The 20,456-nt window shown below is 40.5% G+C and overlaps 1 protein-coding gene across 2 annotated transcripts in view; it reads left to right on the top strand.

The window, feature by feature from the left end:
* Positions 1-2,163: 2,163 nt before the first annotated feature.
* opn5 (opsin 5) overlaps positions 2,164-20,456 on the top strand; it is a 29,017-nt gene continuing 10,724 nt past the window's right edge. Inside the window, exons 1-2 of one of the 2 annotated variants that reach the window (XM_030047341.1) lie at positions 2,164-2,296; positions 19,678-19,797. In XM_030047341.1, the coding sequence (XP_029903201.1) occupies positions 2,164-2,296; positions 19,678-19,797 (253 nt within the window). Of the gene's footprint in view, positions 2,297-12,191; positions 12,311-19,677; positions 19,798-20,456 lie in introns of those variants that run through there. The other variant, XM_030047342.1, reaches the window with a different exon arrangement.

Genomic DNA, 20,456 nt, shown 5'->3' on the forward strand with positions numbered 1-20,456 from the left:
TAACGCTAGGGAGCGGTGATGTCTTGTTTGACTTTATTCATTTCCGTTATGCCCAGTTAGATCACATTTTCATGAACACTGTGCCACAGCTTCTGGTTTGGACTCTTAAATTTTAAATGGGTTGCAGGACAGACTCTCTAGCAATCGAAGATGTGGAAAAGGCAGGCTGGGTGGAGAAATTAGGGCACTAGTAATTTCAAGGAATGTCATTCTCCCATGCAAAGTTGCAGATGATACATTAATTATTGAGGTCTGCAAATAGTTATGGTCCTGAACAAACAGGGCTTTTGCTTTGAAACCACTGGAGAGCTTGGAGAACTTAGAGCACTTAGAGGCCGTTGCTGTTTGGATTGTGGATGGATGGTTGCATCCACAATCCAAGACAGTAAGACAGTACTCTGACTCACTCTGCAAAAAAGTGGTGCAATTACCAGTTTCACTAAAAGATGCCAGATGATTTTCCCAGCAGCATGTGAACGCAGCATAATAGTTATGGCTAAATGTTCGACCTGAGGGGTTCAGCAGCCAGACATTTCTCTGTGCTCTGTTTTCATGAGTGGCTGTTGTCAATAAAATGAATATATCTTCTCCACCTTAAAGGCCAGTCCACCTTAACGGAATACCCCAATGTTTTGGGCACCCAGACTGAGACAAGATACCATTTTCACCTTTGGATGTCCAGTGGTTTGGTTCCTATGGGTTAGAGTTAGGGTTAGCTTAGCATAAAGATTTGAAGTCTATGGGAGTCGTTAGCCTAGCTCTGTCAAAGTGAAAAAATAAACCCTACAGCAACTCCGAAGCTGTCTTGTTTAGACAATGTATCATGTGTTTTTGAAATACACGTCTTGGGATTTAAAGAAAGAAAACAAACTCATTTATTGCCCACTGCTGAAGGTATAGGAAGATCTGGCACAAAATAACTTCTCCTAAAGCGTCAGCTGTTCTGTTTTTTAAATTCCAAGACATGTATTTCAAGTACATATGATAAATATCTTTATACAGTCTATGATTACAAACTATGGTTACAACAAAAAAGTACTAGCCATACAATATATGCACTCTTAACATGTTATAAAAGTAATCTACACTGCACAGTGTACAACGAAGACTGTGTGATAGCCTCTGTTCAGCACACCTTCAAGCAGAGAGGCAAGAAAATCAGTGAAACCTGCGTACTCTTGAGTGTCAGTGGAAACAAGAGCTGAGATTTAGTAGGCTATGGCACAGAACTGCATGACTGCCTACTAGTAGATGGGGAGTGAAGGAACACTGAAATGTGTATTGATTATCGTCTCTCATGCCGATCTCTGGAGAGTGAAATAATTGTGAAGTTAAGCTGTGCTCTACTGGGGACCCCAGGGATTCCCTTGTAGAGGTTCATGGACCCCATTTAGGAGTAACTGTGTAAAATGTAAAAAAAAAAAAAAAAGACCTTAAGTCACTGCTCCGTGCAGTTTTTACACTTCCTCTGAGTCGCCAGCATGGAAAGCAGCAGCAGCAGTTCAGTACTGAACACTGGTATTATTACAATAACTGAGCTACTGAGCCACAGTCATGGCCTTGGTACATGAAACTGGAGCCATAAATGTTTAGAAAAAGCTCTTAAACCAGGAACAATTTTTAAATCAATGCACCAAAATACTACATTCATAATAAACGAAAACTTACAATTAATGCATCAATAAATGAATGATGAAATAAAATAATTACAAAAGCATCTGCGATAAGAAATAATTATGCATGTGGCACGTGCACTGCCATCTAGTGGTCATATATTACAATTACACTTATGTTTTTTTTTCTTTAAATCCCTACTGTACAAAAAAAACCCCAAAAAACAAACAAACAAAAAAGAAAAAGATTACGAAAGAGGAGCAAGAACAACAATTCACACAATAATAAAAACAGAAGAATTTCACAACAGGCCAACTGATGTGAGGGTGTTCTTGTTTTTGTTGACATAATACAGTGATGAATGTATGTATATGTGTTCATGGATTCTTTTGTGCCTGTGCACGTGTCTGTCTGCACACCACCTGTATTGCATCTTTGTGCCTGTATGTGTGTGAATATGTGTGAATATGTGAATATGTATTCAACCTGTGGAAGCCGACACATCATTTGACCTCTTCCTCCACAGGAAGCATCCAACATTCCCCACCGATGGCTGTGATGGAGAACGAGACGTGGACACATCCCACGTACGTCCCACACTACCTCCTCCACGGTGACCCTTTCGCCTCCAGACTCTCCAAAGAGGCCGACATTGTTGCAGCCTTCTACATCTGCATCATAGGTTGGTAACTTCTTTTGGAGAATATATTCCCTGCATCTATCCAGAAACATCAATGCTATCAATCAATCTCAATGCAATCAATCTCCCAAGAAACAGAATTTAAATGTTGCCACAAGGCCTCAGCGCTGGTTATTTAGCAAGTGAAGTGAGGTGAATGTTTTTAGAGGGGCAAGTCAATAGAGACACGCAGCAAATAAAAGACTGTTTTTGCATTTAATAATCATTAAACTCACAGCAGCCCAGTGAGAGAGAGCTGTTTTGCTCTCTCTCACTTGCTCTGCTTGTGAATAACTGAGGGTGTGATCAATTATTTCAGGAATCTTAAGGAAGTTATTTATCTTGATCTGCTCTGATGCTTATATAACTATTTGAAGACGTTAGAGCACATCGCTCCCACTGAGTTGTTTTACAGTCCTCAGCCAAAAAAAACAGGCTTAACTTTGTTTCACTTTGCTCTTATTGTGTTTCAAGACAAGTTTAATCGTATTTCAAGTCTTTATATGTGGAGATGTTGTTATTAAAATTACCTGAGGCATCTGAATCACTGGAACCATGAATCTTGGATTTGAGATGTTTGCATAGATTTTTATTTTGATATTGGTTCTACAAGAAAATCTATGAGAAAATAGGCCTCTAAGGTGTGAGACTTGTCTAGAATCCACTATTTCTGCTTTTTAAAAACATGCCAGAGTCAGCCAACAGTCCTCTCGTTCTGTAGACCCGTAGATTATAGAGAAATGACAACACATGGCCTTTGTAGGCTGCTTGGGGCATGAGAGACCACAGTTTGAGTGTGAAACACACAGACATAAATTAGTGGAACAGACCGATGGATCAAAGTCTCTACAGTCCAACTAAAGGATCATGTTGGTGACTGACGCCCTCTCGTTATCTTGGATTATGATGCAGCTGGGTGAAGCCCTCATCATGGATTATTCTTGACAGCTTGATATTTCACTTAGCAAACCCAGTGAGTCATACTGCAGTTTTTCAGCCATTACAGCCGCTCAACAAAGTGAAAGCTAATGATGTTGTAATAGTTGCTCTCTCGTGTCATTATCAAGGTTATATTTCAAACTCTGTCTCTTTTCACATTGTGTCTGGCTTGAAGTAGTGGAGTTGCACTGCTTTGTAGGCACAATGAATTATGGTTATTGTAGTTCACTAACACACCTTCAGGACTTTGCATCTTTCAGTTTGGATTGTTTGAAAGCAGGTTGATGAGAACCACAAGCTTTGTGTGTCATGGCACACAAAATTAAGTCAAAACAAAAAGGAAATTTGAAATATTAAATTTCAATGGGAAACGCCATAATTAAGTCTTAATTGTGTATGTGTGTGTGTGTGTGTGGTGGTATGTGTGTGTGTGGTGGGGGATAAGAGGAAATGCTTTGTCAAATTATATTGGTACCAAATATTGGTAACATCACGTTATCAACTGCTTACAACTAAATCTCTCTCTGTGTCTGTCTTTTGTAATCACTGTCTGTGCTACTTGTTCACACTGGCCTCAGGCACATTGGAAATTTATCTGATCCAACCAAACATGTCAGTGGTTTACTCCTTATTGATTTGCAGAATTACATTTTGATTGTCAGTAATCTTATTACAGTAACTGTGCTAATGAAAATCATGTTTCTCCACATTTCACATGGCAAGAAACAAATTTACCACCCCCCAAATCGTGGGGATGGTAAAGATTTCACAACATATTATCAACCACCTTGATTTTTAAATATGATTTTTTGGTTTAAACACCCACCCTATTATGTTCTGCTTATGCAGCTAACAAAGTCCTCAACACTCATAAACTGCAGAACTGTTAATTGGCTGTGTAAAGCAAATGTTTCCCCCGGGACTATTTTCAGGAGGAGAGACCATTTCACTGCATCCCATTTCAGGTCCTCAGAACACAACAGGGCTGCTGCTTTTACAAAAAACTAATGCAGTCGACTTTACTACTGTGATGAAATAATGGTGTCAAGAAAGTGTCTGAAAGTTCATTTTCAGATGATACTGGAATGAATGGAAACCAGTGTTTGGATAAAAGGGAGGAAAAATGATATCAGAGTTCTATAATACGACTCCATGCTTTGGGAAAGCATTAGCAGAAATGTGTAATATAAACATTTTGTAGACATTATGCTAAACATGCTAAATCACCGGTATGGTCCATTAAGCATGGGACCTAAGTTGAGTTATAGCAAATTTACCACCTCAAAAATCTTATCAATAAGTGATCAAATGCTCATGGCTGCTTGAGTTGATATCATCTAGTGCTACAGGTTGGATCAATGAACTCCTGGGGAAAATGCGGTCGACAGAAGTGGCCGGCTTGTCAGGGAGCTCATGCAAGGTCATCCAGAAACCATAAAAATCTGCTGGCCCGTCCTTGATCATGTTTTTAAAAGATTCCCAGGAGGAGAGTATGTTAGCCGAGGTTAGTCTGGTGAAAGTTTGTCTCGACCAGTCTGCCTCCACTCTTGTATTTCTCCTCTGATATGGGCTGATCGTGATTTTAGAAAGTAACACAAAAGGAAAGTAATTCATAATCTATTTTATTTTGAGAGAAAATAATTAGTAAAAGTATTGTGATTACAGTTTGCAGAAAGTAACGAGTAACTTGATAACTTTTCAGAGCACCTAACTTAACCAACACTGATGATAAGTTGAAGTCGTCAGCAGGATGAAAGGCAAACAACAAACACAAAAGTATAACATCAAATAAGCAGTAAATGGATGAAAAAGTGCATTTAATCACAGTTTGTTGCTAATATACATACAGACAGGCGACAAATTAAAGGAAAAAACAACACACCTCAAAAGTGTATTTGTAAGGTGTTTGGCATGAGTGAAGTCTGGTCACCATATTCTGGACAAGTGGAGTTCATGTGTGGCATATACTGAACTACAGGTCTGACTGCTAGACCCCTGTAGAGAGGAGGTCAGCTGGCTCTGTCAAACTGTGGGAAGCATCTTCCTGACATGGGTTGGCCCCCCTTGTCCCATTAGAGCAAAGACTCACTGGAAATCAGCACAAAATTTATCAGAGTGATCACTATTATCCTATGATGAAACATTTTTATTGTGACTGGAGTGGTCTCTTCCATAAAGGCAGTGCCCAGGACACGAGGCTCTCACTGAATGGTTTGATAAGAATGAAAATGATGTAATTTATATTCTGTGGCCTTCATAGTAACCACATTTTCATGTGTTAGACGCATGAAAATTGGGGAAATGTATTCATTCTCCACCACCCTCATCAAAATACCAAATGATGGAATATCTTTTGAAAGAATGGTGCTTCATCCCTCCAGCAGAGCCCCAGAGGCTTGGAAAACGATGCCAAGGAGCGCTGAAGCTGTCACCCGTCTGTAGAAGAAAAGAGAAAATAGTGGAACAGATGGTATGAAGGTAGCTCGCACTGATTAAGCATCGCTGAGTCATGCAAAAGTTCAGTTGGATTGAATTTTGACCTGCGAGGGGCATGTCGGCAAGAGGCGAAATTAATTTGCTTCCAGAAGTGACACTGCCTCGCAGGGTTTTTAATGGGTGTGTATGTAAATATTTCAATCAGGAGAGACTAATTTGAATGGACAAAAATAAGATTTTGCTGAATAAAATGAAACATTTGGGCTGTTACGCTCCCAATACTGTGGACAGGGAGGGACTTTGGGACAAAGGCTCCAAGAATGGTGACACCCTTTGAATACAGGGAGATGATGATGATTCCCATGAGGATGATGATTAGGCTTGCCGTCTGTGTAGCCAGCCCTCTTGCCTTTACATTGGTGGGGAGTGGGGAGGTGGCGGGGCGCATGAATCGACTGGAGCTGAAACGACAGCATCAACAAAAAATGAATGATGTATGCATACAGAAAGACGAATCAGACTGAATCAGGCTTTCATGTGGGCTATTTTGCTCCCAATACTGTGAGCCCGTTTCAAATAATGTATGATGGTGCTCTGTTGGAGAGTTCAAACCGATCATAAAGGAGTTAGCGCCAAAATTAATAAGAACCAATGTGCTGTTTGTGCTGCCAAGCTCTTTATGTCCCCTGTCCCCTGCTCATGCTTGGTTGCTACTGTTTAAAGAGCAGCCTTTGAACACTTGACTTTGTCTGTGTGCAGATCTCATCTGATTTTGATTGGATTTTTGCTTATTGTGGCACAATGTTTTTTTTTTTTTTTTTGTCTGAGCCCCAGTGAAACCATTTGAGGTGTGACTCATCCCATATGCAGTATATAAATAGATTGCCCAGATTGAATATATTTGTGTAGAACATAATAAGGGCTGATTTTATCTCACCAGAAAAGATGTGTTCTTCCATTTTGCAGGCCTGCTGCTGTGTAGTGGCCATCTTTAACTGAGGGTCCATACATTTTCTATTTCAGAGCACAATGAATTCCATTGACTTTTTTTTTCATTTCCATTTAATGTTGTAATTCCATGTAATTTTATTTAATTCCATGCAATTTTGAAGCTGGAGCATTTTCAGAGTCACAGCTATAACAAATAATGTATTTTTCTAGGCTGTTTTTATAAAGCATTGTAGAATTTAATCACAGCACCCTGAAAAGGCTCCTTTCAGCTGATCTAGCCGTGTCATAAAGCCGTAGAATGTCTTTTTAACTGACTTAGCGATTGATTGTGCCTTGAACATCTTCACAAGGTTGTCTTCTTTGTAGCTTCGCAGCCAGGATCATCAAGCAGCTTGCTACAAAGGTAGAGCTTCTGTGGTTGGTCTGCATATTTTATCATCATTAATCCCCCTCAACAGGATATTTTTCATGAAACAGTAAATGCACTTGGTGAGGACATTAGGAAATTTCACTTCAGCCAGTACAACCTATATTGATTCATGGATCCTCTTAGCAATCCTTATCCCTCAAGAGGTAGTGGATTCCACTTGTGAGGAAACTATGCTTGAACCCGTTCAACTCTGATTTTCTGTTAAATTTACCCCTAAGTAGCTTCAAAATTAGAAAAAAAAAAATAAAAAAATCAACTTCTTTCGTAGTTGCACATATTTATTCTGCACCTGCTGGTTTTGCTTTATGGATGATACATCTCTGACAAGACCGAGCACAAAAGAGAACCCAAGAGCACGACTCCAGACATGAATTAGAATAATGAACAGTCTTTAATAAGGCACAAAGTAACAACTCAAAAATCACTCTCATGGAGGAAATCTACAAAACTAAAAATCACTCGATTGAGGAGGATAGTAAATCAAAAGTAGCAACTAAAAATCAATGCAAAAGTAACAACAGAAATCCACTCTTAACGAGGACAAGCAAAACAAAAGGCAATGACTTGTAAAGTAACAAATAATGAAGGAGTAGCAAGGCAAAAAGGCAATCAAACAATCCAGGGGCGAGCGGTCATAATAAGCTATAAATGCAGCGCATGCCCAAGCCCTTCAATTAAAATCTTTAAAATATTGGTCTCCTAGTGTGTCCTTTTATAATATACCTTATTTCTATCATTTTGGTTGCAAACCGCTGCCTATATACACATATCTATCTCAATATGCTAGCGAAATGCTGGAAAGTTGACAGCTTGACGCGCGCATGCGCTCTGTGATACCGAGTATTTACAGTAGTTTTGTAGCCGGTGTTTCCTGTACGTGGGCGTTTTGAATGGAAAACAAGCTGTCTGCAAATCAGCTTTTCAGAAGACGCATGCGCAACACAAGTAGCTACGTAGCAAGCTCGCTTGAAATGTTCAGCGGCAACTGCAAGTCATTCACTTGACAGCTAGCTACCGTTAACGTCGTTAGCTGGCTAGCTAGTACGGGAACATTAACATTAGTTTGTTCTTTCATCTGCATTGTGCCAATCAAAATGGGTGAAAATAAACCTCAATTGAGTAACCTGGCATGTTTCATCGATTTAAGCTATTGCAGGTTTTATGAAAAAGAGGTGTTCTCTGACGTTTATCACTTTGGTGTATAGCCTGCCTGATGGGCAATTGGGCATGTGTGTGTGTCATTTCATTGACCATGTAGGCTAGCTGGTGACATTGCTGTGTGTTTGCATCATCCCGTGGCACGTCCAAATAGTTCCGATCTCATGGTAAATTCCAGCATTTTGTTGGTAACATTGTGAGCATGTTCATGTGTCATTTGCTTGACTCTGTTATTACTGCATCATCCATCCGTTCTAATAATTTCCGCTTTCATTTACACTGTAAATTGCAACACGTTGTTGGTAACATTGGGGCAAAATGCACGCGCGTGTCTGTCAAAATCGAGTTGTCGAGTTGATATAGTATAGTTAAAAACCATATTATGCGTTTTTATTAATAAATAAATGCCCCAAAAAATTTTTGACTTTGCGCCCTCTCGGGCGCGCTCACATGAAATTGGGACCACAGCATGACTACACAAAAATGTCACCGCTCGCCACTGAAACAATCTGTGGTAAACCTGACAAGAATGGCGTGGTTCTCTTGGCAAGACGACACAAGACGAACTGGCACAGGACAAGGGAAAACGCAGACACACACCAGGTAATAGGGAACAGGTGGAAACAATCAGGGCGGAGAAGACAATCAGACCAGAGGAACACACAAGAGGAAGGGCAAGTGACCAGAAATGAGAGGGAAGTAAATTTCAAAATATAACAGGAAATCACAAGACAAGACATAACACTTCACGTTTTTTTCTAGACATGACAGTCTCATTTATATTGAGTGAAATATGAAAGCCCAAGATGCCATTGTTTCATAGCTGCACCATTACATCAAATAGAAAACATCTAGAGTCTTGTGCATCATTTTATACACATTTGTAGGGATGCACCGATATGGAAATTTTGGCCGATACCGATATCCGATATTAATATTGCTGTTATGGCCGATATCCGATATTTACCGATATCGATATGTTTTTTTTTTTTGGAGTGGAGTGGATGTTTACCAGTAAGCGTGACTCCAATAATTTAACAATATGTTAAATTATTATTTGTTTTAAAAACGTAAATTACTTATCAAACAGACCTAACAATTCAACTACCAATGAATGAGCAGTAGCATGCATGTGATAACACAGATTGAATATGAAAAATAAGCCGAAGTGATACCTCTTCTCTGAATAGACAAGCTAAGCCAGTGTGCTGCTGTTGGCCAGTGAAATTAGAGCAGAGTGGCACCTCTTCGCTTTGTTACACAATCTATGCCAGTGCGCTGCTGTAGCTGGAAAGTTTCTTTGCTTTTCGGCTCGTGCGGTGCCGGTGCAGTTATTATTATGTCAAATTCCGCGTTAAAAATAGATTGTTTTATTTGGCAATTCTGTCCACAATTCTGTGATCGATAAGTTATTGACCTGGCTTTTGAATTGTCCTTGGCAAATATCTTGGTTTGGTCGAGTACTTGTTGTATTGGGCTCCCAGCTGCGGCGGTGGCTGCTGCTGTTTTCGCTTTTGCCTGCTGGCTAACGTTAGCAGCATTAGCTTTCTGCCATTGGCTGTGAACTTCTGGATGGCGGTTTTTCAGATGAGATAATAAATTTGTAGTGTTGAATGACTTGACGCGGCATCCTCCTCGCATTACCTCGACTTTGCAGGTGTTGCATACTGCTTTTCGAGTATCTTCTTTCGACACCGTGAAAAACGACCACACCGCCGACATTTTTTTTCTCCTCTTCATTTTAACACCCCACAATCCTGGGCTGTTTATGTCATTGACACGTGCCCAAACAAATACCGCATGACCAAATCCCCCTCCCCCTTTCTCTCCCTCTCACCCTCCCTCTCCCGACACACATACACAAACAGCAATTAGACGGATATAAACATCGGTTGTTAATATCGGTCCAGTTTTACTCATCTGACCGATGCCGATATGTTAAAAAATGACGAACATCGGCCGATACCGATATTAATGCCGATATATCGTGCATCCCTACACATTTGCCCATAATTCAACAGGACATATTTGATGTCTTAAGAGAACTTGGGATCTCTACCACAATTTAAAATAAATTTCTATGGGTTTGAAAAACACTCCAATGTGCAGCTTACATCTGTAATTATGAATCCACTGATGGGACCAGCAGGGTTGATGAGGCTTTAAACCAACATAAGAAGACCCAGCTTTCTAACTTGTTTGGTGTTTGGTGCTTCTCGCACCATGCAGTACTTAGGGGAATTATAGTGTGTATTGTTTTGCACAGAGCTCCCAGAACAATGTGTAAGGGAAATACAGCATGCGTATGGTAGAGGTCAAAAGTGTTAGCCACCTGGAGAATGGTGATGCACATCCACATACCAGGAAACGTGACTGGGAATGGGAATGACTGGGAATGACTTTCTTCCTGTAATAGCTTGGTCAGCACAGGAATGAAACTTATTATTCCAACTAATTCTAACCCTAACCTGAACCAATAAGCCAAAAATAGCCAAATTTTCCTTGGCATAGACCACCCAAAATGTCCTCATGATCTGAATCGCCCTCACAAGAACAGCCGTCTCTCAATAGCACACACACACACACACACACACACACACACACACACACACACACACACACACACACAGATTCATAGTGTCCTCTATTCATCTGTCAATTGAAAGACTGAAAGGAAGTAAGGCTACAGAATCATCTACTGTAGCCATGGAATGTGAGCAGACAAATCCTTGGCTTTCAAACCTGCATTCAATTCCACTTGGCAGTAAATATTTTTCTTGTTGCCTGTGTACCTATATAAGCAGGCTTTTGTGCACAGAAACGCTGCCGGTCTCATGTTTGGCATCAAATGTCAATTTTCCCTATCCCTTGTTATGTCAACACTGCTCTTTAGCCAATATTGTTATTCAGTTCACTGTGAAATGCAATGATATTACAATTTGTGTACAGATTAGTCACATGACATATGCATGAAACACAGTAAATGGTTGAATGGCTGCAGCATAGACTTTGCAGTTGTGTGACAAATCTCCCCCACAGCCACAGCTGGCGCCATCATAACGATTCATTGGGGAATTCACAGTGATATAATATAGTTAATAATAGCTTAGAAAGAGAGATACCAAAAAGACCATTGTAATGTGGGTACAGGGCAGCTCAGTGATGTTATAAGTAAGAATGGTGAGGTGACGACTGTGAAAAAACATCAGAATTCATCATTGTTAATAGCAGGAGACAGATGATGAAGCTGGTTACGGGCTAAACCGCAAATGGGAATGATGGAACGTCAGACACCCAAAGCCAGAGCTGACATTCTTATTTAATTAATGGCCAACACGTTACTTCATTAGACTGCTGCCGTTCTCATGTTTTTCTTATGATGTCACATGTTCTTACGTGCTCTGTGGCCAGTGCAGTAAATATTAATGAACATGAGCAAGCTTTGATAAGCGTGACACCAGATAACCAAGATTTTAATTTGTCATGACACGATGTGATGTATTGTACAACTTGGGGCTGGATTGTGATGTAATTCTTGCGCCAGCACCACGCACTTTAAAGGGTTAGTTTGGGTTTTTTGGGTCATCCCCTGCCTCTGCTTTGTTTTTGCCTTTTGCATCTGGTTCTGTGTGTCTCCATGCTGTTCCAGAAGGCTGTCACAGCCATGCGAGCTGTGGTGTGTAACACATGAGCAATGTAACTGGAGCTGTGATGTTGGAAGGCTACAGCATGGTGCTCTTTGGGTGCTGACCAGATTGTACTACACAAGTGTTGGACCCAAATGCTATAACAAAATATGACCCCATATCCCCTTCTGCATTTTAGCCTCCTTGGTTCCAGTCCAGTCTCTCCTCTCCTGCTCTCCCCTGTCTCCGCCTTCCTGCACAAACCTCTTCCAGTCATCTGTTACCTCGCCTGCACACCTGCCTCCACTTCTCCAGCTCTGCCTTTCTGCCATTCACCACTCTTCTTCCAATCATCTCTCAGCCCGCCAGATTCACCTGTGCACATGTCTTCACACAGCCAATTCACCCAGAAGTGTTTGTATCTTCACCAGTTTGTCAATGTTTTCACCTGTGTGTCCCGCCAGCCTGCTTTCCCCTGTAAGTCTGTTTCAGCTGCTTATTCCTGTCTGTCCTCTGGTTGTTGAACTGTTCCTGTACTGCCTCCTGGTTTGTCTGGATTTGCTGTTTATTGACTTGGACTGTTTTCTATTGATGGTGACATGAAGCTTCATGAAGCCTTCTATCCAACTGATTCACTAAAGGGTTCAAAGGGTTCAATCCTTGAGGCTTAATTTGCCCACTCAGCCATCTACTGGACAAAGAGTGAGAAACAGGCAAAACTACGGTGGCCCTGAGAGCTCAGTGCACTGTAGCTTAACAAAATACATGCAAAAAGACAAAACACAAGCAAATTGATCAAACCTCTTCATCAGTTTAACAACACATGCACAGTATTTAGAAAATGTGTTAACTGTTTTCTTAAGTTGCAGTGCTATGATAGATGACTATCTACTACTATTTGATGTGTGTAGTATTTTGCATCACTAAAGCCTGTGAATGAAACAACAGAAGAAGAGGTACAGAAGTGGCAGGGATATTCAGAGATGACATTGCCGGCTTGTACAAATTTCTGCTGTTTCCAGTATTTGAGTGGATCCTCCAGTTGTGAAGTATTTTTCTCCATCAGGTACCTAAGAAGTACACAGAGACTTTATATGTTAGTGTAGTAGTTAATATAAATGCAACTCAAATTCAATAGTAAATATTACCTAGGACAACAGGTTCAGCAGTTTGTGATGCTGATTTTTGCTGTTGTTGTGGTGGTGGTGGTGATGATGAGGAGGTGGTTTGATTGACATCTCCTTACAGCAGCACATTCTGATGTAAATCTTTTCACTGCATCAGATGCTTTCGTAGGGCTGAGAAACGCTGTGTTTTTTAACCTCGGGTCAAGTAGTGATGTCAGGGACATGATGCTCATCGATTGAAGTGTGTCAAACCTCTCCTGTAGTTGCCTCCTGAGGTGTTCTGCCATCAAAGTTGCTTCTGAGATTATTGTATTGGCTATTTCATCTTGTAGTGAGTGATCCAACGTTGACAATAGTGCTACAACCTTTGAACCTGATGCTGTGGTCTCTTCTGAAAGCTCCATGGTGGCAACATTACATGCGGCAGTATTGCCATACTCCCCAGATCTTGTGTCTGTTTGAGCCTCTCCTTTAAAAATAAAACAAAATAGCAAATAATTGAACTGTCGCATCAGCTGTAACACAAACAAACTAGTGTGTCATCAACAAAATTGTAATGAAGCCAGCGCAGTTAGCTTTGCAGTGGTTCTGCTTCTTGAATATCTTGAATATCCCACCAGCTTCCTTGACTTTGCTCGGATGTCAAATCGTACAGGGGTCTGCATGTCCTTCATTACCATGCTAACAAAGGCTTCATCCATCTCTTTACCATTACCAACCATTTAATCCTGTTATTGTATGCTATATTATCATTTCATTTCCAAATGGGTCACCTTGGCTCGGTCCACCTCAATTGTTGCCCTTTTCTCATTCAAAGCACAGTAATGCCTGGAATGGATCATGTGTTATTGTATCCCAATTCCTTGGACAGAAGAAAAGAGAATAGATGCTAAATTGTATTGCACAATCAATATTATTTGAGGAAAATGCATCCACAATAATTATTATGTAGACACCTTATTGGGAGAAATAATATCAAACTGTTCCCATACTGGGGAAACCTTTCTCTTACTTGGTGGTACCATGTCAAACTAGCAAGAGTGAATATGTCCATTACATTTTGCAGTCCTATAAATTTCAAATCGCGTGACCAATCTTGAGCCACTTCCCAAACTGGTCCCGTGGTACGGACGGTCAGTGAGGCTTTTGGATGTCAGCACATACATCATTGATACAGGCTTGACAAAAAAAAAAAAAAAAATCCTGGCTAACCTGACACACGCTTCAAAACTTTGGCACAACATGTCACATCACTGAATCCACCTGTCCGCAAACCTCTGACAACAGGGAGTAGAGGATGGGCAGCAGGCACCTTCTTCAGAGAGCTCAGCACTGTCACCATGTCCCTACTCGACCAAAGACTGAAGTGGGTTCTAGGCAGAGAACCAGTGAGAACTGCAGCATTCTCCGTGCCTGCAGATTCCTGTCACTCCAAGTCAGAGTCAGGACACTGCACCCTTGGTCTGCTGTCTCGAAAGCACTGGGAGATACGGCATCTCTGAACATGCACATAGCAGAAATGTTTGTCCGATAAGTTGGAGGACGCTTCTTCTACTACGGCAATGAAATCTTCACTGAAATCCATTTTGTGATGTACAATCCAAGCGACAGGACGCAGAAAAACTGTTGCTGTTGGCTGACTGATTGCTCATGTCACAAACTGGAGGGAACACATATCAAAAGACTGAAGAAAAAGATTCATCTATATGTACTGACATGAAGCACAGTATGTCAGCTTTGACAGCAAGCAATGCACTGTGAGGGATGAAGAGGGACAGAGGATGTGCTTTCGGGATCTGCATTTCATTTCCTGACAGTTGAGGTCCACTTTTCCACATGGAAATGCAGCAATAACTGCCTCAGCAAACCATTATTGTTTTTTGGTTGTTGTGTTTTTTTTTCAATTAATTTATTTTTCAGCTTATGTCAGAATTTTGTTTAGCATTCTCCTCAGTCCAATACATAATAGATGTCATTTTTAAAAATTGGTTTAGGTATTTATTTATTCAACAAACGCACAAATGAATGCAGGGAATGCAGAAGGGTGTAAAGGCAGATGAAATATCAGCCAACAAGAGGAGAAAGAGAAAGGAAAACAAAACAAAAAACAAACTTGGAATAAAGCAATAATTTGATAGATGAGTCTATATGTCCTAATTTTAGCAACAGCCTTTTCGCATTCCACAAAATGTCCCTTTATGGTGCACGTCATCAGACTGACTCACTGATAGATTATGTGCTTATTCCACATTTTTGTAAGGGCCCTTACCTCAATTGGCCCTCCGCAATTTTGCATAGTGCACCTTTGAACAGCTCAATTCACTTTTTAAAAAAATATATTTTGCATAACCAAACAAACCCAAAGCTCATTGCTAATCAGCTCACATTGTAACATTGTGAGCACACTGGCAATCACTGGTGACTATTTTGGTAGAATTAAGTTCACACTGGTCAGGGCAATTGTTTTAAAATATAAGTTAGACCCCACTTTAGATATTTAAATGAAAGCATAGTGTGTAAGTATTTTCTAACATTTCAGTACACCACAGAGAGAAACATTTAATGGTCTAATGTGTCTCCCTAACCTTAATACTGCATAACGGAAACATACCATATTGATTGGGGTTCTCAAGCTGTTTTTAAAGCAATTATAGCAAATATAAATGTCAGCCTTGTTATTATCTACAATACTTAAACCTGGGTATACACTAGCAATATATGGAGATGAACTTGTTTGCCATTTTGTGTTTTACATTTCCAGCAGCAGTAATAGTGGTTTAGTTGAAAGTTAACAGTTGAACAGACAAAGAAAAACACTCAAACTTCATTAACAGCATCCTGCTTCCTGGTCTATTGAGGCTGCTGTCTCCAAAAAACTGGCATCTCTGTCCCATCTGTGATGGATTTCTTTGATGGCAATATACAGTGCTGAGCCTCAGGCCCTCCCACAGAAATGACTAGGCCCCTGAAGAGGTCCAGTGAATGGGGCCTCCCCGAATCTGTTTTACTCATACCAATGCATGTGTGCACTAAACACATACAGTACATGTAAACTTACTCAAACTTACTCAGCGATGGGAGGTACATAGGCATATAAACACACACACACACACACACACACACCATACGAGAATGCAGATTCTCAGTCATCCAGGTCATGGTTATGCAAGGAGGGTTGAATCAAGGGCAACTGGACTTGTTTGTAGATCCTTGAAGACAATCATCTAACAGGCTTCTCCAGTTCTGACGGAGTCCCAGGGATTTAACCTCTGGGGAGTCGTTATCAAGGTCCTTTTTACCACTTGGTTCATTAGCGCTTCTGGCTGTTGTAGTGAGAGTAGTTAAGAGTCGGTGGAGTCACCCGAGTCCAAGAGTGAACAACAGGCGCTGTGGTCACAGGAGGCCGTGTGTGAATGGCTGTAATATCCCCTGGGAGGGGATGAAAGACCAGCATTGTGGGTGGGGGACAAGTCATGTCTCAGACCTCCTCTGTTGAGGGATGGTTTCTCTAATTTAAACTTAAACCAATGCAAAAAATGAATGTTATTGTCCTTGAAGGAGTGTCCGTTTTCCTTCAGGTGAAAGTGAACTGATGAGTCCTGACCTGAGGAGTTGGCCCTCCTGTGCTGTGCCATTTGCTTGCAGATACACCGCTCTGTGTGTTCCTCAGTGCACTGGACTGCGTGCACTAGATTGCTCTTCTTGCGTTTGGGTGTGCAGTCTTTCAGGTGGACCAGTTTCTGTCTCAGTGTGTTGCTGGGTTTGAAAAACACAGACATGTGGTGCTCTTTGAAGTTTCTTAGACACTCCAGTGTTTTCTCTGTTTGATATGATGATGATGATGTGATTATTCTTCTATTCTTAGCCACTTGCCCTGCTGGTGTTCTTCCTGGATCTTTTGGCTGTTTTCACAAAGGTACCAAAAAAAGAGGAGGTTTTCATTGTCAAACAGGCTGCATTTTACTAAAGCATCAATAAAGAAAAACTTTGCTTTTTGTTGTGTTAATGAGTAATGATGAGTATTTTGATTCAAAATAAAATTAGCTTACCATAAACACACACACACACACACACACACACACACACACACACACACACACACACACACACACTTATGGGTGGCCCTGCTGAGCCTAGCAAAAAAAAAAAAGTCCTTTGATTCTGAGGAATGAAGATAGAATTGCTGATGTTTAGTCTGCTCCTGATTTTTATATTGCAACTTTAAACAGATGGATGTGATGTCATTTCTATGGTTGACCACTAATCTGTGGAAATTCAGAAAAAATATACCAGCACCTAAAACATAGCCAAGAAATGTGTGGCACATCGGTGTTTCATGGCATATTTCCCCTCTATCACTCCAAAGCACACGTGGATGCATTCTCAGTGTGTATCAGTACACTTGTCACTGTTGTCCATTCCCCCTGCTCTTAAACAAAAAGGTCTTGTGGCTCTTGTGTAGGAGCTTGATAGCAAGTTCTGATCATGACCCTGTGCGTCTCTGCTGGGGAAATTTCCGTTTCAAATTTGATCACAGGGTTATCGAGTTTAATCTGTTTAGAGGGTGAGTTGAGCTTTGCTGATTGGGTCTTTTATGAGGTTATTTAAGTGAAGTCTGGTCCCTGCTATACAGCCCAGTGTGGACAGCATGCTGCTAAAACTGGAAAGGATAGGGACTCCATTTCCACACAGTAGTATGAGGGAATGTTTTATGGCTGTCCCATTACATCAAATAGAAAATATATAGATGTTGTGTGCATCATTTTATACACATTTTCCTGCAATTCAGCAGGACATATTTGGTGTCTTTGGAAACTTTGGAATATCAACTTGTATTTAAAATAAATTTCTAAGGGTTCAAACAAAGCACTACCATGCAATGATGACAAATGCGTAAGAAGACACGGCTTTCTTTGAGTTGTCTGACATTTTACTGAATGTAAACTTGATATAGCTTCAGTGAAGTGTTGCAATCACAAGATGCAAAACAATTATGTGACATTATCATACAGTATCGGGGAACAAAGGTGGCATTTAAGGGACAATCGGAGTATAAGGGGTTACATTTTAAGTCACTCGAAGATAATTCGGTGGCTTGAGTTTGCTGTTGGCATTGAGAATTGACTGGAGCTGTCTGTTGTCATGTTGCATTCACAGCAGTTCAGGAAAAGAGAAAGCTATGTTTGTATAGCTTAAAAAAGAAGGGAAGAAACTGGAGGATTCACATTGTTATTCAGCAGATTAGACATTATAATCAGTTCCCCTTCTCACCACTGTGTCCCGACTACTGCAGAACTGATTTTAGTTTTAAGATTAACAGCCTACTTTATACAATATATTGAAAGTGCATCCAGCCATTTCACAGATTTTGCCAACACTGAAGGTAGTTAATTGGATTCCCAAGAATTCCCAGCTGTGAATAATAGGTTAAAGGTTCTTCTATATAATTCAGTTCTCATGGTTTGTTTTGTAATATACCGTGGCTCAGGATAACAACAATCTTCTGTGTGTTGTTTTGCATGTAAATGTAGATTAGCTAGAAAGATATGTTTTGAATGAATTTGAAAACTAAGTCCCCATAGACAGAGCAGTCATAATAGTGGAGCCTTATTGCCAGACAACAACAGCTCTTCTTATTCCAATGAGCGCGAAGTCAGTGCAAATGCTTCTGACTGGAGAATTAACAGGGGAACCTCAAAAAACGAAACAAACAAACAAACAAAAAGTATGGTAGAAATAGCATTTAATTGATCATACTGACAGCCAATATTTTTTACCCCCCAACACAGGTCAGGTTTATGAATAAAGTCATAAATGTTTAGATCAGGTCAAGGTTAATCAGGTCAAGCAACTAAGGCAAACATATTTTAAGTTATAGTGAGTCATAATTCTCTGCTATTACCAGCAACAAGTTGTTTTAAGCATATTTCTTGTCGGATATTAATATGGACGGTGAAATTGAAGGAAAAAGCAGATGCTGTATCCATGTGGCTGAGGGGAGCCATGCAGCATCGGTTACATCAACAACAAAGATGAACATGAGGTCACTTCACTTCACCTCTCTGTGACAATGTTATTCCCGACTGACTGAACAAGTCCAGGCATTCAAGAGGTTGACGTGTGTGTGTGTGTGTGTGTGTGTGTGTGTGTGTGTGTGTGTGTGTGTATGTGTGTGTGTGTGTGTGTGTGTGTGTGTGTGTTAAGGTCAGTTTATTGTTTGGCCATTTGTGGTGGCTGCCACCAGCAAAAATCACATTTTATGGCACAACGACATTCGGCTTATACTCGAAGTGATGCCATCACTGTCATCATTGCTATGGTGGTTGTGCTCATTGTTGAGACTTCAGCCCACATGAACTTTGACCCCATCACTCCCTCAGTTGTCATAGCAACAGCAGGTCATTCGTCCTAACTTCATCATAATTTTCATTCCATGCAATAGCTGGCACCCCCACTGCTGTGTTTTTATGGCCATTTGCACATTTGCGCAAGAAAATGACCTTTAAGCACCTTTGTTCCTACATGCATGGAGCTATGTAATCAGAAAAAAACAGATTTCTCAAAACAGGGATCCTTTAATAATGCACATTCTTTCACACAATAAGGGCATAGCCAGTCAAGTGGCCAAATTACAACCTTGTGTCTCCAATGTGCAAATGTTTTTTTTTTTTTTTTTTTTTTTTTCACTCAGTCTCTCTCTGCTTCTCTCCCCTGCAGGAATTATGTCTGCAACAGGGAACGGCTATGTCATTTACATGACCATCAGACGAAAGACCAAGTTAAAGCCCCCTGAGCTCATGACTGTTAACCTAGCCATCTTCGACTTTGGCATATCAGGTACTGTAATGTATTTAGTAAGATCAAGCTTGTCAATCATTGTCAGTCATGTGGAAGCAGACCTTGAGTACAGACTTTTAGCTCTTCAGGCTAAATGGAAACTACATAGCACTCATGATTACACAAGTAAAATCAATAAAACATTAGTGTTTTAAGTGATAGCTTAGATTCTCATCGATATAGTGGCATTTCCTGCTTCATGTGAGTGTGATACATCCATCATGTTTGGTCTGTTAACTCCTTCCGTGTCACAAGAACACGCAGGAATACTGCTCCAAAATGAATGAAGTAGATTCAGACCAAACATCACAAATCTGAACAGCACCATGATGCTGAAAGAGAATCCAATCACGGTGTGTTGCAGCTTGAGATGCATGGTTTTATCCTTTGAAAAAGCACAGTATGTAAGACCAGACACAGCTCATATGTATGTAGTTTAGCTCTGTTAAACTACAGTAAAGTACTCAAATACATCATGGGTCACAATTTTGCTTTGACCAGCAGAGTGTATTATCACAATGAACTGGAGAATTGCAGGCAACTTAGTAATAATTTGTTTTTTCAGTGGAAATGAATTAACTCATTATGCAAACAGTTGTGGACAAGTTGCTCACAGGCAAATGTCTGCAAATTTAAAATGGTAAGCACCAGAGTTTGCT

The sequence above is a fragment of the Myripristis murdjan genome, chromosome 24, assembly GCF_902150065.1.
Source record: "Myripristis murdjan chromosome 24, fMyrMur1.1, whole genome shotgun sequence".
NCBI classification, from domain to species: Eukaryota; Metazoa; Chordata; class Actinopteri; order Holocentriformes; family Holocentridae; genus Myripristis; species Myripristis murdjan.